Source organism: Rhincodon typus, unplaced genomic scaffold (assembly GCF_021869965.1).
Source record: "Rhincodon typus isolate 14 unplaced genomic scaffold, sRhiTyp1.1 hic_rhity00002807, whole genome shotgun sequence".
Taxonomy (NCBI): domain Eukaryota; kingdom Metazoa; phylum Chordata; class Chondrichthyes; order Orectolobiformes; family Rhincodontidae; genus Rhincodon; species Rhincodon typus.
The window spans coordinates 1,097-25,000 of record NW_025968445.1 but is presented as its reverse complement, the minus strand read 5'-3'; the positions used below and the strand labels follow the sequence as shown (position 1 = coordinate 25,000).

At 42.6% G+C, this 23,904-nt stretch overlaps 2 protein-coding genes across 5 annotated transcripts in view; one reads left to right on the top strand and one right to left on the bottom strand.

Moving 5' to 3' along the window:
* Positions 1 to 6: 6 nt before the first annotated feature.
* Positions 7 to 19,383, bottom strand: LOC109918765 (TLC domain-containing protein 4-B-like). Of its 4 annotated transcripts, XR_007261410.1 has the most exons (8): positions 19,133 to 19,383; positions 14,639 to 14,733; positions 11,971 to 12,060; positions 8,852 to 8,910; positions 7,519 to 7,613; positions 7,320 to 7,393; positions 4,319 to 4,990; positions 7 to 3,041 (listed from the first exon to the last, which is right to left on the bottom strand). XR_007261410.1 is itself a non-coding variant. In XM_020518713.2 (7 exons), exons 2-7 carry the CDS (start codon positions 14,776 to 14,778, stop codon positions 4,690 to 4,692), a joined length of 759 nt encoding a protein of 252 aa, XP_020374302.1. In that variant the 5' UTR covers positions 14,779 to 14,791; positions 19,133 to 19,383; the 3' UTR covers positions 7 to 4,689. The 4 variants fall into 4 exon arrangements, 3 of the variants coding, with proteins under 3 accessions (XP_020374302.1, XP_048449369.1, XP_048449370.1); XM_020518713.2 differs by having other exon boundaries at positions 7 to 4,990; positions 14,639 to 14,791; XM_048593412.1 differs by having other exon boundaries at positions 7 to 4,990.
* A 4,498-nt stretch (positions 19,384 to 23,881) lies between these two features.
* LOC125481616 (DNA-(apurinic or apyrimidinic site) endonuclease 2-like) overlaps positions 23,882 to 23,904 on the top strand; it is a 901-nt gene continuing 878 nt past the window's right edge. Inside the window, exon 1 of the mRNA XM_048593414.1 lies at positions 23,882 to 23,904. This exon is cut by the window's right edge and continues 311 nt beyond it. The gene's annotated coding sequence lies outside the window, so the exon portion shown is untranslated.

Sequence of the window (23,904 nt, the reverse complement as noted above, 5' to 3'; positions counted from 1 at the left end):
CTGGGGGTGAGCAGCAGCACAAATACCCAAGGAGCAATGTCAGTCTGAGCAGTAAGAGCAGCAGCAACAAGGTTAAGGAGACTGAACCTTGGGGTGAACATCAACAGAGTGGAGCTCAATCTAAGGGCGGAGCTCTGGAGGAGATGTCTGGACTGAAAAAGTGACCTAGGCTTCGCTGCTCAGGAACCAGGTTCGCACACGGAGTGAGTAGTATCTGGAGAGAAACAATGTACTTACTTTTTGTAGTTATAGTCTGCTAGGAATAATGAGCAGGAGTGGGAAACCTGAGTTTAGTAATGAATGGGTTATTGGGTTATTGTCTGTAGTTGATAAGGTTGATTTAGTTGACAAGGTTGAAAATGGCAGGAGAACTTGGCGCCATGGAATGCTCCTCCTGCAATAGGTGGGAAATCAGGGACACTTCAAGTATCCATTCTCATTACATATGCAGGAATTGTGTTCAGTTGCAGCTCCTGATTTGCTGGATGCTGTGCCTGGGCTCTCTGTGGAGCATCCAGGAGGCTGGGAATGTTGTGGATAACATTTTTAGTGAGCTGGTCACACCACCAGTGAGTGTGGGTAGGCAGTGCGGGCGTACCCTCTGGCCATTCCTTTACCAAACAGGTATGTCGCTTTGGGTACTGATTTTGGGAAGGGAGGGGTGGGGTGTTTCCTCCCTGGTGCCAGGGTCAAGGATGTCACTGAGCATTCCATTAGCTTTCTTCATTATTTTATGCACCTGTTTGTGGCATTTCAAAGACCTACGCGCCTGAACCTCTAAGTCTCTTAGGACATCTGCTGTATTAACTTCATACCATCTGGAAAGTACTGTAATCTCTCCTTTTTCAGTCCAAAATGGATAACCTCACATTTGTTTATGCTGAATGCCATCTGACACAGTTTTGCCCATTTACCTAGTCTATCAATATCTCTTTGGAATTTTGTGCTGTCATCTACATTTTCTATAATGCTGCCTTACTTTGTGTCATCAGCAAATTTTACCCTTCTATGCCATTCTCCAAGTTGTTACTAAATAATGTGAATAATTGAGGCCCTAACATAGATCCCTGTGGGACACCACTGGTCACATCTTGCATCTTTCGCCCTTCCTAAAAAGTGGATTGATATCTGCAGTTTTCCAACTTAGAGGGACATCTCTGGTATTTAGGCAACTCTGAAAAATTATAGTTAGGGCATCTACAAAGTGCTTTCCCTCTTCCTTTAACACCCTCAGATGGAAACCGTTAGGTCCTGGGGATTTGTTACTCTTTAATTCCATTAATTTCCTCATTACCAATGTTTAACTTAATTAATTTTATTCCATCCCAAATAAGGTGTTTCACAATGTCACCAAATAGATTGATTATCAATTTGTAAATCATTCCAACACACGCCATTGGAGGTGGTAAAAGTGGGAGGGATTTCTGGTCAGCCACATGATAGACAGGACACAGGAGCCTCCATCTTAGCTCCAGGCTACATACAAATAAAACAGCACGGTGCATGCTGCAGCAGTAACTGGGACTCCCTGGGGAGCTGATTGGCATTTATTGAGAATCACGTGATGCCAATAGCACAACATTTGATTCATGTTCTGGCTGGGATGGATTCAGGATCTGCCTCTTACCCTACCGATGGTGGAGATTAAACCACAAATGGTTTGCATGTGTCCTAGGTTAGAGAACTGATGAGTAAGAGTCTGATATAACCTAAAAGATCAAATTGAAACTGAGGAAACTCAAAAAAGGGAGAAAAGATTTTTCTCAGTTTAAAAATAAAGTTGTCACTAACCCTTCACACTTATGTGGCAGGTTATGTTACTGAAGATTATTTGGCCAGTGTACCAGTAGAAACTCTGATTGATACTTAGCATGTAGTGTAAGGAACAGCAATAAGACAAAAGGTAGTGGTTACGTGATGTTGGTTGAAGAATTAATACTGGTAAGGGCACGAGGAAAATGTTCTGCTTAAAGACAAGAATAAGATTTTACATTTGTCTGCGAGTTAGCAAAGAGAGGAGTGTGATTGAGTGGAACCCGATTAATGCAGCAAGTTGAAGCTTGTGGAGGCTGGGAGGAAGCATTAGATAGCTCAGTCTGGAGACAACTAACATACAAGTGAAGGTTTTGGAAGCAAAGGGATAGATATAATGTAAGTTGTAAAAGTGGTTTTGGGAGGGAGGATATGTGGTTTCTGAAACTAAGCTCAGGCAAGGAACAGTCTGATTAGCAAGTGAGACAGATGTATTTTAACAATGGCTTTGATCTTCCAAACTTTGTCTTGGAATCAGTTATAATTCATAAAAACATTCATAACAATATTGTAGTTGCAATATGGAGGAAAACCAGAGCTGGTTTCAGTAAGCATGTTATAGTTGACCTCATGACTATGGATTATTGCTGAGAGAAAGCATGTAGAAGAGGAAGGGGAGAGTTAGATCTTTAGGGCACTCAAACTCATAAGAACATAAGGAATAACGGCTTTTTATAAATTTACTTTATGTTCCTGCTCTGTCATCTTTGATGACTTCTGTAATTCACTATCATCCCCAAGTTCTTGTTTACATATTGAACTTCTTGGATAAGAGAAGTCAAATGTTCCATTAGGAATCATTGTTTCAGGATCATGACTAAACATTACTCAAAGATTTAACTTCCCAAATCTCTCTATTCACTTAGCCTTTGTGCAATTTAGAAAATACTCATGCTTTGTTGATCCAAAGCAGATAACCCCACACTCCAACAATGGGCAGAAGTATGGAAGGTGGAGTTCAGTTAATCTATTAATGTCCCTTTTAAACTTTCTGCTTCTGTTTACTCTTTACAGTTTACTCTTATACAACTTTCTACTACTGCATCCAAATCATTTATACATATTGTGAAAAGCTGGAGACCCCAGAATTCTGGGAGATATCTGCCAACTTGAGTACGTACCTTTAATTCTTTTCTATCCCCTCCCGCTTTATCCAATTTCTATCCAAGCCAATAAGTTGTTTCCAACTCCATGCACTTTCCTTTTATATGGAATCCTTCGAATGGTTTCTGGAATTCCGTATAAATAAAACCATAAGTGCTACCTAACTACTATATTAACTATTTCCTTTAAAAAAAAACCTTCATTAGAAATACCTTAGCCTTTACAAATCTATGCTAGCTCTCTGTTCAAACTTTTATTCATCTACACCAGCCAGTTAAGTGGACAACAATTAACGGTGCCATTTGATACTGATTAATTAATAGATGCATTTCATAGATGCACTTATCAGTTAAACTGAAGTTATAGAAATGTGTGGAGAATGGGATTACACAAGCTGATTTGCAAAAAAAAAGCAAAGCTTGATATTTTCAATAACCAGTTTCTGCAGTAACCAGGGAAATTAGATGGGTTTTTGAAGAGCAGAGACTGCTGGACATGGTGAAAGAGTAAATAGGAAGGGTTAGTCAATAAAAAGGGGATGAATCTATTGGGTCAAATAGTCCTTTTCTGTTTCTGAAAATCCTTATTTTAATAATCAGATAACTCAAACCATTCATAAATGAGATTCAAATTGTGAAACTACATAATTAACAAATAAATTCTGACTCTGGTCTGTCTAGGTTTAAACTTGACTGTGAGCCATGGCTCTGTGGTAGCACCCCACCCTCTGAATTATGAGGTTGAGGCTCCTACTCCCAGAACTTCAACCCATTATCCAGGCAAACATTCCAGTCCAGTACGGATGGCGCAGCACTGTCAGTACTCTTTCACACAAAATGTTAAACCAAGGCCCTTACTGCCCTATCAGTACACGAAGAAGATCCCACCACATGAAGAAGAGCAGGCAAGTTATCCCTACTATCTGTCGATGTTGATTTTCAACCAACAACAGTAAAACAGATTATCTAGTCATCATCTTATTGCTGTCTTTCAGCAACACCAATACACTTCTCTTACACACAACTCTCTAGTATGTTCACAATGCTCTTTCTCATTCAAATATATACACAGACATTGAAAGGGTGAGAGGGGAAATATTTTAAATTCCTTAATCTGAGGGTTTTACAGAGCCAGGAGCTGCTGATGCATGTCAAAGACCCGAGGTGGGTGCTCTTGTAATCTGGAATAACAGAGAAAGGCACCAGTGGCACTTGAAAGAATAGAGTAACTGGGACAAAGTAAATGGAAAAAGGAGGAAAAACTGGCACACACGAGGAGATATACATTGAACATTGACAACGTTTTTTTCTAGCTAACCTTTGCAAAAGTATGCTCAACTAGCAGAGTCTGGAAGGATGTGGATGAGACAATTTTGCAAAGCAATTCCTGTTGAGCCACAAACCTTTTGATCCAGATGTCTGTCTAGGCCAGCACTGGAGAGCTTGGCCCAGGTTGGCTCTTAGGCACTTTTCAATCTTGAAGTATTGTCCTTATTGTTACAGATAGATGAAGAATTGATGATTAGTTTCTGACAATGACTGAATGAATTACTTGGCTCAGTTTATACAAACCTAAGACTAATTACATAATTGTGTCATCTTCAATTGCCTCAATGTCTCAGTTGCAATATTACATAAAAAACATTTATGGATTTACGTCAAAAATCTCAAACGTAAGTGTAAGTTTTCGAGAGTGTTGATTTGATGTAGATTGAATGATTAGAAGTTTCAGCAGAATGACAACATGAAAAAACTGCTACTTCTCTATAAACTCTTAGCTGAGCTTAGTTTTCCGGTAGTTCTGGGATGCAAACAGAATTTTCCAGCACCCTCTGGCGATTTTATACATCCAGATTGTGTTCAAAATATCCAGAACAACACTGGAAATGATCCAAGCACACTGTGGCCCAAGGCCCAGGCGGTGGAAGCCTGCTGTCCCAAAGGTAGAAGCCATTTGAAGGTAGTAGGACGGAATCACAGCAATGCGCACAAGGAAGAAGCTCACAGTCATGGCGACACCATTCAACACAACCAACCTGGCATTTCTGGGAAACTGCAGAACCTCAAAGAACCACCTGCACTTAAACACAGAGTGCATTATCATTCAGTGGTACATAGACTCCCAACACAGGGGCAGCACCTAGACATGCACACTTCCCACCACCAGGGGCAGCACCAGCCACTCACACTTCCCACCACCAGGGGCAGCACCTAGACACGCACACTTTCCACCACCAGGGGCAGCACCAGATTATCCTTGGGAAGCTTGTGAATGACCTTTGTGACCATAGTGCACTATCCTTCCCTACTATTTAAACGTTCATTATCCTGACCAAACCATCCTCCTCCTTCAGTTAGCAGAATATATACCCTCACCCAATCCACTGAATTTCCTAGAACAGCAAATTACAAGTTCTCCACCTCCTCTGCTGCAGGTCGATGCTGTTATATACTTTCTATATATACTGTTATATATTTTCTGAAGAAGGGTCTAGGCCCGAAACGTCAGCCTTCCTGCTCTTCTGATGCTGCTTGGCCTGCTGTGTTCATCCAGCTCTACACCTTGTTATCTCAGATTCTCCAACATCTGCAGTTCCTACTATCGCTGTTATATACTTACTTCCTTTTGGCAATATCATTCAAAAATACAACGGGATCCCCATGTTCATTGATGACATCCTTCCCTTGCTCATTGCCTCTACTGCCTGTGTTGTCAGACTGCTTATCAACATCATATTTTGCACGGGGCTGGAAGTTCTGCTGGAATTTATATCGATGAAACTTTGGGAAGACTGAGGTAATTGTTTTTTGCTCCCACCACATATCTTGTTCTCTAGTCACAGATTCCATCGTCTTCCCTGGCTATTAATTGAGGCTGAATATGTGAAACTGGAGTAGGAATGTCCTTACAACCTTAGTGAGCCATGAATTCAGTCAGAGCAGGGCATGTCTTCTACCTCAATTCCACTCTCCCTTCCCTTTTCCTTATATCCCAAAAATCATTTGATCTCAGTTTGGAACTCTGAAATTTCTCCTCATCTCAGTCCTTAAAATGGGGTGACCTCTATCTTGAAACTATAACCCTTCTAGATTCTCTAATAACGGGAAACAGCCTCTTGGCACCTATCCTGAAAGGCCCTCTTAAGAATTCTATTCCTTTCAATATCACATCTCATTGTCTGAACAAGCAATTCATAATTTTGGTGTCTGAGCTTCTAACTAAAAATCCACTCCATCACCAAGACTTCCTACCTCCACTCGAGCCTCACGAATTAGCTGCTGTCCCCTCATCCTACCTTTCTTACCAGGAGGTGCCTACAACATTACCCCCTTGCTGGCCTACCACATTCCATAAATTTTACTTTATTTTGATTGTAAAAGGTCCTCTTCACCAGTCTTCTCTGTGCTTGCTAGCCGACATCATCTCCTGACCTTGAGATACATGGGCTTTAAAATTCTCAACCTTGTGTTCAAAACAATCCATGGCCACACACCTCCCTATCTCTGTAACGTTCTCCAATCTAACGTCCTCCAAGATCTAAAAGCTAATTCTTGTCTCATACACATTCACCAAATCATTGGCCCCATCATTGCAGGCTATGTCATCAATTCCAAGTTCTCAATTTTGCGCCCCAAATCTCTATCTTCCCATTGCTTTTCTTCTTTAAGGTACTCTTTTAAACTCTGTCTTCCAGCAGGTTTGTGGTCATCTGACACAATATTTTGTGCTTTGCCTCCGTAAATCTTGATTTTGCTTGTTTGAAACATCTTGCAATGTCTATGGTGTGAAAACCACTATTTATTGCAAGTTATTCTGTATACGTGTGGTAAAGCCATAGTAGGTTCCTGTAATTCTTTAACTGTACAATGTGAATGGGAGATGATTTAAACAGAGGAAAACATGCATTTTTCTTCAATATCGGGCACAACCAGCTTAAAGCAAGAGCAGGATGTGTGCACATTTGTGCATCTTGAAATTTGTTCACAAAGCTTCTGGAACCCAGTTTTGCAGTCCCATTAAATTCCTGAACTGAGGCTCTACTGTCCTGTACCTGGGCTCGTCTCCCTCTAGTATCCTTGTTCTTGGAGTCATACCCCTCAGGCGTCCTTGCACCCGGGGTCCCTGTAAGTAGGGTGGTGTGCCGATATGTTCATCTACCCCAGGTCATGTCCCTATACTTGGGATTGTGCCCCTTTAGTGTCCTTGCACCAACGGACCGTGGCCCTCTAGTGTCCTGTAGCTGGGGTTGTGCTCCTCTAGTATCCTGTTCCTATGGTTACGCCCCTTTAGGGTCCTGTACCTGCGGTCATGACCCTCTATGATTCTGAACCGGGGTTGGATGTCTTAAGCTGATTGGTTAAATAGAGAAACAAAGAGTGTTACAGAAGGAATCCCCAACTTACCGCTGATTTACAAATGGTGTGGACAGCTCGGCAATCAGGCGAAAATTAGCAAAATATGGAAGGAGCCCTTGTCCCTGTGAAGTAAACAGAAGTGTTATAAATAATCTTAGGTAAGGATGAAAACGGATATAGAGGAAAATGTCAGGTTTATTCCTGAATCTGTTAATCATTGATGATACCTCATTAACTCTGCACTTACCAACACATACTGGTATGCATAGAGTGCTGCCAAATGGTGACTGAGGAAAAAGCTGTCACCCAACGTCTTCCAGTGCCAAATGAGAAGCATTAAATCTGCAACGAGAGCAGTAGTGTGAAATGGGCAAAACCAATGGGTAGGAAATCCAGTGCAAAATGGACAAGGCTCGTGACTAATAAGAATGCAGAGCACAGAAACTAAACAGGCTCAAAATCTGCACCACCAATAAAAAAGCTACAGATTTCTAAAAAAAAAGGTCTTTTAACATCCACCCTCGGAGTACTTGATTGGGACAGTGTAGAGTTAGCTTTAATTTCAGTTTAAAAGAGTATAACTTTACTCTGTATCTAACCCTATGGTGTACTTCTCTTGGACGTGTTTGATGTGTGCAGTGTACAAGGCCTGGGAGTGTTTGGTGGGGAAAGTGCAGAGGGAACTTTAATCTGTATCTAACTGTGCTGTACCTGGCCTGCGAGTGTTTGCTAGGGACAACTTCAAGAAAGTCTTATTTTCAGGTAACTTTCAGTTGAAAAGTGTAAAAAGGATTTTAGTTTCAGTTTAACAGAGTAGTGAAAGCTTTACTCTGTATTGAACCCCATGCAGTTCCTTTCCTGGGAGTATTTGATGGCGACAGGGGATCTATCTTCAGTTTACTTTCAGATTAAAAAAGCAGAGGTACCTCTACTTTCTATTTAAAAGAGTAGAGAGAGTTTTACTCCGTATCTAACCCTGTGCTGTCTCTGACCTGGGAGTTTTTGATCGGGACAATGGAGAAGGAGCTTACTCTGTATCTAACCCCATGCCGGACCTGGCCTGGGAATGAGGTTGTTGACTTGCTGGCCGAGCTGGCTTGTTCTCTTCCAGACGTTTCGCCACCCTGCTAGGTGACAACATCAGTGGAGCCCCCAATGAAGCGATGTTATTCTACTCTGCTTGGAATTTATACTGTCTGGTCCGTTATGGTGAGTACTGTCATTTCCGGTTTTGATCTGTATGGGTTTGAATATGGGGTTCTCCACCCATTATGCAATCAACAAACATATAGAATTGGACCCCATATACAATCCCATACATCTGAACAAAAACAAGCCAGCTTGGCAAGCAAGTCAACAACCTCACCCACAACCCGAGCTACAGATCTTTGCCAAAACTCTGGCCTGGGAATGTTTGATGGGGATAGTGCAGAGGGAGCCCATGTTGTATCTGCCCCTGAGGAAAGAATGCAGCGGGAGAAATTATCAGCAGCAGTAGAAGCTGAGATTGATTTGCTGAAGGAAGACAGTCAAAGTCATTTGTTCAAACTCTGACTGGAAATGTGTTCTATAATACTCACCATTAATCAAGTAGCCTGAAGCGATTGCTATATTAAGCTTCACTAGTTTGGGATCCCCCCTGTAGGACACAAGAGCAAAAACTTCAGTTTAAACATTCTGTCACTGCTCAACAATTGAATCAGCTAAATTCACTAGACAATCAGATAACAGTGTTACTTGGAGGCCAGACAGCTTTGAGTGGCTCAGTTATGGATTCTGTCATCTATGAATTGAAGTACAGCATGTGAATTTTGCTGATTCAATTGTTGAGCAGTGACAGAGAGTGTTTAAGTTGACATATGTAAACAATTTAAGGATATATGTAAATCAATTGGCAACATTCTGAGAATAGAGGGAAATAGAAGCCTTATGTGAAACTGATTTCCTGGTGCCTGATCACACAACGTTTTAGGGCTTTATTCTTATTATATCCATAACTACAATACATGTATGTCTGTTAGTGAGGCCTCAAACTAACCAGGATCTGAGTCAATGCACAGGATCCCTGCTGCTGACTGGGATGCCTGGAAGATGACTATCAGGAAGGGTACGGACAAAGTAGAGGACAAATGAAACAACTAGATGGCAAGGCTGCTGGAAGGAAAGAACATTAGTCAATGTCAGGCTGATGTGCTTAAGTATGTCCACTGAAGAAGGGAAGGTCACTCATGATTGGCCAATTCTGTCACACTGCATGACGTTCAATCCAGAAGTGACATTAACCATGGTGCAGTCCATCACATCCTGAGGTGGATGGATATGGTCAGATATATCCCATCACTCATCATTCATTCCCATCGGACTGAACATTGTTCATTTCCCAGTTTTCCTTTTTCTCTTGTGGGCTGCTGATGCTTCAGGGAGAAGACCTTCAAGTGGCCAATGAGTGAGTTCAATGAAAGAGGTCAGTGCTACCCAGTTTGGCTCAGTGCTTGAGTATCTGACTCTCAGGATTGTGGTTTCAGGACCCATAGTGGACAAAAGTTGCCATGTCACGGTGACCCTGAGCTGTCTTTTCAAAACCCCAGCAGGATTGAGGGGTACAATTTGAGCTGACAGCAGAGCTTAATCATCTCTGTAGAAACCAAGGACTGATGCAGGAAGTTTGCTGATTCCATAGTCATCGGGAGACGATATTGCTTTGCATCACATCAACACCCGGAGTCACTGTGGGGCAATGTATTTGGCATTGCTTGTCACAGTCAAGTTGGGAGAGGGTGAGCTAACATCTCTGTGCCATTCCTGAGTCTGAATTTAAAAGAAAGGCAATATTGCTAATTTAATTAATAAAAACCCTTTGTTTTTATTCATTCATGGGATGAGGCAGCATTTGTTACCCATCCCTAACTGCCCAGAGGGCAGTTGAGAGTCAACCACATTGCTGTGGGTCTGGAGTCACATGTAGGCCAGACCAGGTTAGGATGGCAGTTTCCTTCCCTACGGGACATTGGTGAACCAGATGGGTTTTTCCGACAATCGACAATGGATTCATGGTCATCATTAGACCCTTAGTTCCAGATATTTTATTGAATTCAAATTCCACCATCTGCCGTGGTGGGATTCGAACCCGGGTCCCCAGAACATTATCTGGGTCTCTGGATTAATAGTCCAGTGATAATATCACTAGGCCATCACCTCCCCCTTTTTTTTTTTAACCTTACTGTATATACTTTGGTGCAACCAATAAGCCAATCAGGTTCCTTCAGTTAACAACTAAAAAAAGAGTCCTTCCCCATTTATATAATATTTAGAGCTCATGCTCTCATGGCAGTCTATCTAACTGTTAGTGTAAGAAAAGGAATTTTTTTTAACATAACTACTTGGTCATTGGGCTGTAGATTCTGTCTCCATTCAGAGGATGTGTCACTCATAAATGCAACACTTTAGATCTAGGCCAGTATCCTTTTGTAAAGAACACATTCCAAAGCAAAATATTCATCGTGAAATCATATTGAGCCAAATTGGATAGCCCAAAACTCCATTTGTGGTTAATTTGCCAGTCATTCCCACTGGAACAAGAGCAAATAAAACAGAAGGATGCCCATGATCGGTTAAAGTTCTGAACTGATAACTCCGGATTTGTTTGACCCATCCTGTGACCATGCTAACCAAGTGGAGTGGGGGTAGGCCATGCTACAGCTCAAAATCACCCGCAAGCCATCATTCCGCAGAGATCTCTCAGTGAAACCCTGCATATATTGCAAAACCTGTGAGAACTATAAAAGTAGTGTGAAAATGACACAAAGTGAAATTGAATATAGGAAGTGGAAAACTGTGACATGAAGCACAAAGCAGACATTGTGAAGGAGATAGATTCCACCAAGTTTATAAACCATTCTGAAGTATAAAGCAAAAGTCTTGTCATAGTTCACAAGCAAGAAAAAGCTGAAATTGGCTGCCTCTGCTAACATAGTTCAAGGCAGTTTCAGCAGAGAACATTGCAATCGTCAGTCCAATCCTACCGGAAAGGCGTGTCACTGAGCAAGGAGGCTTGGTCACAAGGAGGTCATCTGCAGTGATGGGAGGCTGACAAATGTCTGACCGCTTACCCACCTGAAGCTGCAACAGCCACAGGATGCTCTAGGATTCTGCACTGCAGCATGAAAACACAGAAAACATGTCTGCTGCAATGATGAAATGGCAGACTGCATTGCATTTGTCTGAAGATAGCTCACACTTCAGATCTAATGCCCAACATTTTTCAATACCTTTGCTGTAAAAGGGCAAGCCATTGTAATGTGTGAACATATTGAAAAATAAAAACATTTTTCACATACTTCACGGTGTTTTGTTTTTGACATACAGCTTATTTGTAGACAATGCTAATTTGCCTAAGGAACTCCTCAGCTATCTGAAAACTCCACTTAACATGAATTTGTGGGCTGGATCCAGCAATTTGACTTACTGCTTTAACAGCAGCAATACCGACAGTCATTGCAAAGGGGATGTGCTCTGCATCACCGGACACCCAGGGACAAGAAGAGCAGAACGTCCAGCTCACGAGACTGAATCAGAGAAAGGCAACCTTTGCTGTCCTAGGACTAGATTAAACTTCTAGTAAAGTCCCCTCCCACTCCTTTGATCTTAGTTAATGTCAGTAAACGGGTCAGTATTGTAAGTAGAACTTCCAGCCTCTTACCAGATATGGTCTTTGTTGACAAGATCATCGAACCAAAGGATATATAAAGCTAGTCCTCCAACCACAACAGCATGAATTGTGGAGACACATCTAAGGAGATACAATGAGAAATAAATGAATGGAGTAATTGCAAATGTAAATCAAGTCAGTATGTTGTCTAGGTAAAATCTGTTTTGATTGGTCCTAATCCTATCACACAGTTAAACAGTGTTAGATGGTCAGAATAGGTTTGCGCACTGGGGATGCACAAGTTCTTCACAATCCTTAAAACCGCATTGTTTCTTTTTAAGAGGGAGGTCACTTTCTAACCAAGGCAGCAATATGCCTACATTAAGAACCACAATTCTTTTTTATAATTAATATTTTTTCTATACTGCACAGATTTTGGTGGTTAACTTTAAAGCTGATCCGTTCTAAATGTCAGAGTAAAGGACATCAAAGTAAGTTTGTTATTCAATAGAATATTTATCATAGTTATATCTAAGAGAACAGATTTTCCACGCACTAGTCTCTTTATGATTCAATTACACTCCAGTTTTTAAATCAAAAATAGACACTTATATGTGACATTTTAAAACTGAACTTCAACATGATACAACTTTGTAGGATGATTATGTTTTAAACTATCGCTTTTAGGTAAAATGGAATAGCTTGGAGTGGAGATGTGGCCTGTGAAATCTGTTTGGAGACAAGCCCAAGTGATCTCATACAAAGTCTGCTCAGAGACAAAACCATGTGACCTGCCTGTTACAGAGACAGAAACGCAAATGGAAGTTTACTAAATGCGAGATGTACATTAACATCTTGATGCAAAGGAGTAAGCAGCTGGTCTAGCTGCGTTGAATTACAAACTCTCGAGTCAAAATTAGAAATCACACAACACCAGGTTACAGTCCAACAGGTTTATTTGAAATCACAAGCTGTTGGAGCGCTGCTTCTTCAGGTGAAGTATGCATAACCTTCATAAAACACTGGTTTTGTCTCAGCTGGAGTACGGAGCTCAGTTGTGGGCACTATACATTGGGAAGGTCATCAAAAGCCTCGCTGAGTGTTATGGCAGAGTTTTATGAAAATTATACCAGGAATGAAGGAATTCAATTAGGTGGCGAGGAAAGGTTTCTAATCCTCACCTACAACATATCCAACAATATCAGCTTGTATTTATAGAATACAAAAAGTAGCCACAAGAAGTGGTATTAATACAGTTGAGCTGAAGTGGAACCAAATAGATAGGTTTAAAGAAGCATCTTAAAAGAGGAGTGAAAGGCAGACAGGGAGATGGATTTAGGGCAGGATTTCTACAGCTTAAGGTCTATCCAGCTGAAGGCATAGCTGCCAATAGTGGAATTAATAAAAGTAAAATTGGGATGTGCAAGAATAGGGGTGCAGAGATCTCGGAGGGTTGTAGGATGTAGGGGATAAAAGAGGGATTTGTAAACAAAAACAAAAAATCAAGAGCCAATGTAAATCTGCAAGAGTAATGATGATGAGTAAATTAGGAAATAGTTAGCAGAGATCAAATTTATGGTGGGTGGCAAGTGGGAGGCCATTCAGTAAAGAGTTGGAATAATCAAGTCTAATGATTACACATTCACTAAAATATGTGCACTTCCCAAGCTCCTACTGTATGACAGGCTCTTGTTTTGATGTACAAGACTTAGTTTGTACCTCAGATAGAATCCACTCTGCCTTATTTCTTCTTATGAATACAGTATAAGTATGCTGTGAACGATACCCACTCTCTATCTGACTCATGCACATGAAGAATACACCTTAAACATGAATATATTTCAGCAACCAGCAGAGGCAGGCAGACTAACTCTGGTGGCAATTTCTGTCTCAGTCAGGAGCAAAGGTCTCTTCAATGGGCAGAGACTGCCATGTATAAAGGTCAGCATTTATCCCCTTCCCTAACCAATGTTGACTCTTGTTGACAATGTTGTCTGTAGATTTCCTTCTCCGAAAGACATTAGTGAACCAGACGGCTTTTTGTTTGAAACAGCAATCAACATTGATTACCCGATTGGCATTGGGCTAGCCTTTTACTGATTTCAAATTTCACTCTGTCATGGTGGGATTCAAATTGAGAACAAAAACAGAAGTTGCTGGAAAAGCTCAGCAGGTCTGGCTGCATCTGTGAAGAAAAAAATCAGAGTGAACATTTTGGGTCTGGTGACCCTTCCTCAGAAGGGTCAAATCTACATGTCAAATCCATTGGCTTGTGGTTCTGGATCACTACCACTAGCCCACTGCCTCCCCAGTCTTTACTGAGACCCTCCACATGGTCCCAGCTCTCAGCCCCCACCAACCGTGGCACAGTGATTCCACTGCTGCCTCACAGCACCAGGGACACGGGTTTGATTCCAGACTTGGGTGACTGTCTGCATGGAGTTTGCAAATTCTCCCCATGTCTGTGTGGGTTTCCTCCGGGTGCTCTGGTTCCTGCCTACAGTCCAAAAACGTGCAGGTTAGGTGGATTGGCCGTGGTAAATTGTCCATAGTGTCCACGGATGTGCAGGCTAGGTGGATTAGCCGTGGGAAATGTAGGGTTACAGGGATAGGCTAGGGGATGGGTTTGGGTGGGAAGCTCTACTGAGGGTCAGTGTGGATTTCATGGGATGAATGGCCTGCTTCCACACTGTAGGGATTCTATGATTCTATGAAATACCTCGAGTTCCATTCAGTTTTCTGTTCCCGAGATAAGTTCTTGTATCCACAGCTGAGCAGAGTGGAGAGACGTGGAGTGACATTATGATATAGGACCTGGAAAACGAAGAAACTGCTGACAACATTATAACACACATCCATTCCAGCTGGTCCCCTGAGGAGAAATCGCAGAAAGCACAGATGTCAGTGAAATGAGCAGTGATTGAAACACAAGCATTCACTCACACACACACCCACTCTCACATGGTAACAAGAAACAATTCAGTCCTGTCTGTTAAGCACGTTACAAGAGTGGACACTGTATTTTAGGAGATGCATTTATAAATCCGTTAAATCTGAGAATGTTCACCACTAATCTGCTTCATGAGTAGAATAAACAGAATAGCCTTGTTCTTGCAACTTCAAACTAATCTGATCAGTTTCGTGATTTAAACTGTAAGACAGCTATTTCCAGCCTGTGCTGCATTAATTTCTGTCTTCAGCAGTTAGCAGAAATGGCAATGTGTAAATGACTCAGCTGCTAAAAAGACTTTTTTTTTTAAACAGAAACTTACAGAAAGAGATCTTTTGTCCCATCATGCCTGTGCTTAGTCTCACTTTCTTGGGACTCAGCTTGACTTCATCAGAAGAATCGGCATGTTGTTAACTTCACAATGCGTTTGTTTGTGCTTAGCTTGATCCCAGCTTTCCTGGTTCTCTCCATGCTGCACTTGATGTTTTCCAACTACACCAATGTTATAGAAAGAAGCTATGCTGATTGTTCTTTTGCATCTCTGTATACCTTGTCTACCTTCTGCAAGGCCACATCCTGGCTCACTTTAATTCTAAACACAGGAACCTGTACTGGCCGACTAGTGTGAAAGTTCTGAACAACAAAGATTTCTTGTTGAACTTCATATTCCACTAGATATTTAGGTCAAAGAGCTTTCTGAAAATATTTCCTCTTCTCAATGCTAGGTGCATCTCTCCTGGTATTGGGATGAAACAGTAGTTCCACTTTATTGTTTGATAAAGATCTTTGGGTGCAGGCAAATTCACACCTCAAATTTCTCTCAAAATGATACATTTTACTCAAACTGTGGGCTTTGCGGCTCCGGCAATCAGCTTCTTTTCTTCCTTCTATAGGAGCTCTCATTCAAATTTTCCTTCTGTCTAGGGCTTGACTTGGAATCATCAGTTTTATCACTATCAGTTGTGATGTGGTGCTCAAGGCATGCAGCTGTCTCAATGAAAACTCTGGATACAATGCACTAGATGGGTTTGCTACCTTCAGTCCTGTGTCAGCTTTTTCATTTCATGGTTTACTCAGATAAGCTGCATCTTTTTGCAACTGTTCAACCCTGAGATAACAGGGTCACATGACAGGTGACATTGAACATGGAGTTAGCATCTTTACCCTTTGTGTGTCATTATGATTTGGGCTGTTGCTCTACATTACTCCACCATCATTCGTATGATCCTGCTCAGTTTCAGAACACCACTTCCTGGGGTTACCATTTATGGTTGCGTGCTTACTTCCCACTCTCTTTACTAATTTGAATGATTGCCAGAATTTTTTCTGTCGGGTCCAGATACTTCATTTGGATGGTTCCTACCCTGTTGTGCTCTTAACTCTCATCTTCATGGATATGGATATTTTGTTTCCTTTACTTCTCATTCACCCTGTTGCTATGACTCTGATAACTTGTTTACCATCATCTTTCTCTGTTGAGCACATCTTTTCACAGTGATTGAGCTTTCAGCCTCTTTCGAGCTGTTTCCAATGTGATTACATCCCTCCTAGAGTAAAACTATATGTACTCTACATGTGATCTCATCAAAGCCTTGCATAGTTGCAGCAACAGTTCCTTGCTTTTATACTTTATTCCTTTTGCAATAAATGTCAAAATTCCATTTGCATTCCTTATTACCTGCTGTACCTGCATACTAGCTTTCTGTGACTCATGCACAAGGACACCCAGATTCCTCCGCACTGAAGCACTCTGAAGTTGCCTTTTTATTCTTCTGAACAAAATGAATAACCTCACATTTATCCATGGTTTAAACTCCATGTTCCAGATTTTTGGCCCATTCTCATCACCTATTCATATCCATTTGTAAATTTCTTACTGCTTAATGGCAACTTACTTTCCCTTCTGTTTTAATTGGCTACAATATTCTATCCTTGCATCCATATGATTAAAATAGGTTGTAAACAGTTGGGGCCTGAGAACCAAACTCTATGGCTCCCCAAAAGTTACATCTTGCCAACCAAACACCTATTAATCCCAACTTTCTGCTGGTTAGCCAAACCTCTATCCAAGCTAATTAGTTACCCCAGACTCCATGTGATCTTACCTTGTGTGCTAACCTTTTGAGCAGCACCTGAACAAGTGTCTTCTAGAATTCCAGAAGACCCCCATTATCCACTTTGCTTGTTCCATCTTTGAAGAACTCTAGCAAATTAGTCAAACATGATTTACCCTTCATAAAACTATGCTGACTCTGATGGATTGTGTTTTGATTTTCCAAATGTCCCATCACTATTTTCTTAACAATGGATTCTAACAATTCTCCACTGACAGATGTTAAACCAACTTGTCTTCGGTTTCCTACTTGCTGCCTCCCTCACATTTTGAATAAGAATGTTACATTAGAAATTTTCAAATCCACTAGAATTTTTCCAGAATCCAGAGAATTTTGGAATATTATATTCAATGCAGCCACTATGTAGGCCATTGGGTCCTGGGACTTGTCTGTCTTTAATTCTTACAATAGTGACAGCAATTGTTTTAAGTTAATTAAGTTCCTAATGGGATGGTTTCAGTGACCCATTGTGAAAACTAAGACAAAACCTTGACAGAAATCACATGATACAGGTGAAGTCAGACTTCACCTGACAAAGCAGCATGCTCTGATGGCTTGTGATTCCAAATAAAACTGTTGGACCATAATCTGATATCATGTGACTTCTGATTTATCCACCCCAGTCCAACACCAGCACTTACACATCGTAAAATACTGATTTAGCATCTCCGCCATTTCCACAAAATGTCCCGATGACTGAAAGATGAAAATCCTCACGTATCACCCCATCAACCTCCAGATTCAATGCATCATTCTCCGCCACGTCCGCTACCTGCAATCTGACCCCACTACCAAGGATATATTTCCCTCCCCACCCTTATCTGCCTTCCGGAGGGACCGCGATCTCCATGACGCCCTCATCTGCTCCACACTCCCCACTAGCCCCACCACCCCTGGCACTTTTCCCTGCAACTGCAGGAAGTGCTACACCCACCCCTACACCTCCCCCCTCATCTCCATCCCAGGCCCCAAGAAAACCTCCCACATTAAATAGATGTTCACCCGCACATCTGCTAATGTGGTATATTGTATCCGCTGTGGCCTCCTCTACATCAGGGAAACCAAGCGGAGACTTGGAGACCGCTTTGTGGAGCACCTACGCTCGGTTTGTGACAAATGACAACACCTCCCAGTCACAAACCACTTCAACTCCCCCTCCCACTCCCACTCCCTGCACGACATGTCCATCCTGGGCCTCCTCCAGTGTCACAGCGATGCCACCCAAAGGCTGGAGGAACAGCATCTCATATTCTGCTTGGCAACCCTGCAGCCCAATGGTATCAATGAGAACTTCACAAGCTTCAAAATTTCCCCGCCCCCGACCGCATCCCTAGACCAGCCCATCTTGTCCCCACCTCCTTGTCTTTTCTCCCACCTAGCCGCTCCCCCCACCTCACTGCCCAACCCCCGCCCCCCCTTCCTACCTACTAGCCTCATCCCCGTCTCCCTGACCTGACAGTCTTCCCTCCCACCTATCCGCTCCTCCCTCCTCACTGACCAACCCCCATCCCAACTCCCTACCTTCACTCACCTTTACTGGCTTCCCTGCCTCCTTGACCTGTCTGTCTTCTTCCACCTATCTGCTCTTCTATCTACCTTTCATCATCGTGTCCCCCTCTCTATTTATTTCAGCACCCCCTCCCCCATTTCTGAAGAAGGGTCCAGACCTGAAATGTTAGCTTTCTTGCTCCTCTGATGCTGCTTGGCCTGCTGTGTTCATCCAGCTCTACACCTCGTTATCTCAGACTCCAGCATGGGCAGTTCCTCCTATCTTGAAGCTTCAACGTGTCTTTTTTGAGCAATACTCATGTTCTATTTGTTTTATCAGTGACTATTAATTCTTAGCTTTTTATGAAGGATATAAACAGATGATAATGTCACTCTGTTCATTGCTTTCCGAATTGTACCATTGGACAGCACTCAATCTTTCATTATGAGTCCTTTGAAAGTGCATTGCTTGTTTATTTGTCTCCTCAGTGACGTCCTTCGGCCCATTTCATCATCCAATTTGTGATCCTGTAGTTATTGATTTGTCAAGTCCCATATCACCTATGAACTTTATAATCTGGTTCCAAATCACAGTCGAGAGTTAGGGTGAACTTGAAAAGTGTAAATGAAACCTAAAATCAGCACGTTCCTCTAGCATTACCTTCAGCTCCTGTCTCTGATTCCATCCTATTTCCAGAGACACTTTCACAATCACCTTTTTGGCTTCCATTTCGAGATTGTTCCACTTGGGCGGATATCAGAACGGTGAGTTTATCAAACCAAACTGAAGCTTTCACTATTTCCAACAATTCTACAAACTGCTGCAGAAAAAAACATCCTGCCCCTGAAACAGTATCAATGTGGACTTCACAAGCTTCAAAATCTCCCCTCCCCCTACCGCATCCCAAAACCAGTCCAGCTCGTCCCTGCCTCCCTAACCTGTTCTTCCTCCCACCTATCCCCTCCTCCCACCTCAAGCCGCACCTCCATCTCCTACCGACCAACCTCATCCCGCCCCCTTGACCTGTCCGTCCTCCCTGGACTGACCTATCCCCTTCCTAACTCCCTACCTACACTCACCTTTACTGGCTCCATCCCCGCCTCTTCGACCTGTTTGTTTCCTCTCCACCTATCCTCTCCTCTATCCCTCTTCTATCCGCCTCCCACTCTCTCCCTATTTATTTCAAAACCCCCTTCCCCTCCCCCTTTTCTGATGAAGGGTCTAGGCCCGAAACGTCAGCCTCTCTGCTCCTATGATGCTGCTTGGACTGCTGTGTTCATCCAGCCCTGCACCTTGTTGTCTCAGCATCACTTCCGTTTCCGGAAACCCATGGTGCCTGTAGTATCCATCGTCGCCAGCGGGGTGTGTAATTCTACCTAGCCACCAGCAGGGGGAAGAATAATGAGCCACTAGCCGAAGGACTGTAATACACCGGGATCACCAGCAGGGGGGAATGTAATATCTCTTGAGGGGAGCAGACTCATGGTGGAAGCGTACATGGCAGGGAAGCTTTGGGCACACGAAGCTCAGATAGATCAATCCAAAGTGGGAAGCTGAGAGCTAGAAAACCAGAGGCTTGGAGCTGGGAACCCAAGAATGGGGAAACTGATTGATTTATTGTCACATGTACTGAAATACAGTGAAAAGCTTTGTTTATGAGCGGTACAGGCAGATCACAGCAAGCAAAGGATGTACAGATCAAAAATGCATAGAGGCATACAGTTTACATTGCAGGTACATTATTTGAGGCTAGCGTCCATTCAACAGTCTGATAACAGCCAGAAAGAAGCTGTTCTTGAACCCACTTGTGCGTTTGTTCAGGCTTCTGTATTTTCTGCCTGACAGAAGAGGTTATAGGAGATCATTATTGGGATGCGATGGGTCTTTGATGAAGTTAGCTGCCTTTCTGCAGCAGTGAGCCGTGTAAATAGAGTCCATAGATGGGAGGTTGACTTCCATGATGGTCTGGGCTGTGCACACCACCTTCTGTAGTTTCTTATGGTCCTGGGCAGAGCAGTTGCCATACCAGACCGTTATGCACCCAGACAGTATGCTTTCAATGGTGCATCTGTAAAAGTTGGTGAGGGACCTAAAGGACATGCCAAATTTCCTGAGCTGCCTGAGGAAGAAGAGGCATTGTTGGGCCTTCTTGACTGTCGCATTTACATGGGAATTCAAGGACAGGTCGTTGTTTATCGTTACTCTGAGGACCTTGATGCTCTTCACTCTCTCAACCTCAGTTCCGTTGATGTAGATGGGGGCATGTTCTCCTCCTTTCTGTCTGAAGTCCATGATCAGTTCTTGAATTTTGCTGATGTTGAGAGACAGATTGTTTTCATTGCACCATGTCATCAAGCCCTCTATCTCTCTTCTGTATTTTGACTCGTCATTGTTAGATATCCGTCCCACTACGGTGGTGTCATCAGCAAACTTGTAGATGGTGTTTGTTTGGAATTTGGCAACACAGTCATAGGTGTACAGGGATCGGAATGTGGTGAGCCATGATTAGGGGATGCCTGCTAAAGCAGGGACACTAGTGACCAGTGGCCCAAAGTGGGATTGCCAGCAGCCCGGTGTGAAGCGGGGGCCTTGGCCTAGTGCAGTGTGTGGTGGCAGCCAGTGGCCAGACCATGTGGAGGCCCCTTGTGCTGGTCTGCTGCAGAGAGCTCTTCGAGAGAGACTGTGATGTTAGTCTTTTAACTTCTTATTTTTCTGACCTATGGTTATATCGTGTATAGCTGTAATGTAATGTTTTTTCTTCATTTCTCTATTCTGTAACTAAAGATTATGTTGTGGTGATATTGTTACACTGTAACTAATGTTGTAAATGAAGAAGCTGTACTTATGGCCTTTGAACCTAGGAGAGCACTGTAAGTGGCAACTGATCAACTTTTCACTGTACTCATTTGAGTACATGTGACAATAAAGCTAATTCAATTCAATTCAATTCAATTCACATATGGCAGGAAGCTATGGGATTGGTGAAAAGACCTCTGGAGTGAAGAGCTGAGTGTGTTGGGGGTGTAGGAGCTGACATTTTGGGTGATCTGATGGTGGAAGCCAAATAAATTCACTGGCAGATTGGATACATTAGTTCTTCTTATGTTCCGTATGTGTTCCATATTAACCCACAGATTTCCGAAGTAATAAAACGACCACATGATGAGAAACAAATTCAACTGGTAATATGACCACTCCACCAGAAGCCCTGACAATAAAACTGAAATTATTACTAATTCAGTAGGTGTTTCAGACATTTTGAATGGTAATACTATTACATCTTCTGGAATTTGCTTCAGGGACCAGCTGTACTGGTGACATCACCAAATCTTATGGTGCGATGGAGCTGTTCAAATGGGAATATTATCTGTTCTACTCATGGCTCACTATCTTGGAGCAGTAAAATTGATGTTTCACCACTTCATCAGTTAAAAGGTGCTTTCAACCAGAGTCATGGAGTTGTTATAGCACAGAAAGAGATTGCTTGGCTTATTGTGTCATCAACATCTCTCTTTCACTGGACCTGAAACACACAACTGCCACCTGACCTGCTGAGCCTTTCCAGCAATTTCTGTTTTTGTATTTATTCTAATCCCAGCTGTGGGATTCAAGTGCTCATCTAAATACTTCTTAGATGTCTTGATGGTTCCTGCCTCTATCATCCTTTTAGATCAGAAATCACACAACACCAGGTTATAGACTAACAGCTTTATTTGAAAACACAAGCTTTTGGGGCCTCACTCCTTCTTCAGGTGTTAGTGAGAGAGGTAGTATCAGACACAGAATTTATAAGTAAAAGATCAAAAGTTCACACCACTGATCAGGATATATTAAACAAACCTAAGATGCTTTTAAATCTTTAATCAGTTAGAAGGTTTTAATTGATTAATATGTATACGTAAATCCATGAATTTCATTCAAGTCACTGCCCTGAGAGAACTAAAGGTTTTATCAGTGTAAAGAAGAGGTGACATTTTAGGTCACACAATGCATGTTAGATGTGAGGCTTTATTTAAAACCTATTTGTGTTTTGGTTTGGAGTCAGACTGGTTTTATTTCTAAAGTGGGAATTTATAAAATGCCACATTGATTGACCATCTATATATTATGTGCTTTTTGAACAAAATAGAACGTATCTGCAAATACAAATTCACCCAATAGATTCACACATGTGTTTGTGTGTCTGTGTGTGAGGGAGAGAGAGAGAGTGTGTGTGTGGGGTGGGAGAGTGTGTGTGTGTGGGGGGGGAGGGAGTGGGTTTGTGTGTGTATGTGGGTGCGCGTATGTGGGAGAGAGAGTATATGTGTGTTTGGGAGACTGAGTGTGTGCGTATGTGTGGGTGAAGGAGAGAGAGTGTCTGTGTGCTTGAGAAAGTGTATGAGAGGATCTGTGTGCATGTGTGTATGAATGCATGTGTGTGAGAGAGTGTATAGTGTGGTAAGGTCAGCTGTAGTGTGACATGAACCCAAGATCCCGGTTGAGGCATCGTAATGGGTGCTGAACTTAGCTATCAGCCTCTGCTCGGCGATTCTGCATTGCTGTATATCCTGAAGATCCGAGGCCGAACGTGCTCGACTGCTGAAGTGTTCCCCCACTGAAAGGGAATATCTCTGTTTGCCGATTGTTGCACGGTGTCCATTCATCCATTGTCGTAGCGTCTGCATGGTTTTGCCAATATACCATGCCTCGGAGCATCCTTGCCTGCAGTGTATGAGGTAGGCAACTTTGGCCGAGCCACATTAGTATCTGCCGGGCACGTGGTGGGTGGTGTTCCCATGTGTGATGGTAGTGTCCATGTCGAAGATCTGTCATGTCTCGCAGAGGTTACCATGACAGGGTTGTATAGTATTGTGGTTAATGTTGTTCTGAAAGTTGGGTAGTTTGCTGTGAACGATGGTCTGTTTAAGGTTTGGTGGTCATTTGAAGGTGAGAAGTGGAGGCATAAGGAAGACCTTGGCAAGGTGCTCATCATCGTCAATGATGTGTTGAAGGTGCACACACACACTCTCTCTCCCACACATGTACGCCATCTCTCTTCTACACATGCACACAGTTTCTCTTCTGTACAAGCACACACACACATACTCACTCTCCCACATACACACCTTCTTTCTCTCTCCCCTCACACACACTCTCTCTCCCCCTCTCTCAGACACACACACTCTCTCTCTCCGTCACACACACACGTGAATCTATTGGGTGAATTTGTATTTGCAGATACATTTTATTTTGTTCAAATGGTACACAATTTACAGACAGTCAACGTGGTATTTTATAAATTCCTACTTCAGAAATAAAATCAGTCTGACTCCAAACCAAAACACAAACAGATTCTAAACGAGGCCTCATTTGGGCAGGGGTTTTTGGGGGTACTGGGGGCAAATACCAGGGTCACTGTTGAAGGTTCACCCCGCCTGCCCGTGTCGCTGTTC

What these genes read in the sequence shown, in the direction of transcription:
- LOC109918765 (XM_048593412.1), bottom strand. Translation starts at nt 19,201, where the DNA reads ATGGAAGCCAAAAAGGTGATTGTGAAAGTGTCTCTGGAAATAGGATGG. An exon ending in AAAACTGAATGGAACTCGAG is followed by an intron (nt 12,061 to 14,638) that starts GTATTTCATAGA and finishes GTATCTCCTTAG; the next exon opens with ATGTGTCTCCACAATTCATG. An exon ending in ATGCATACCAGTATGTGTTG is followed by an intron (nt 7,394 to 7,518) that starts GTAAGTGCAGAG and finishes TTTACTTCACAG; the next exon opens with GGACAAGGGCTCCTTCCATA.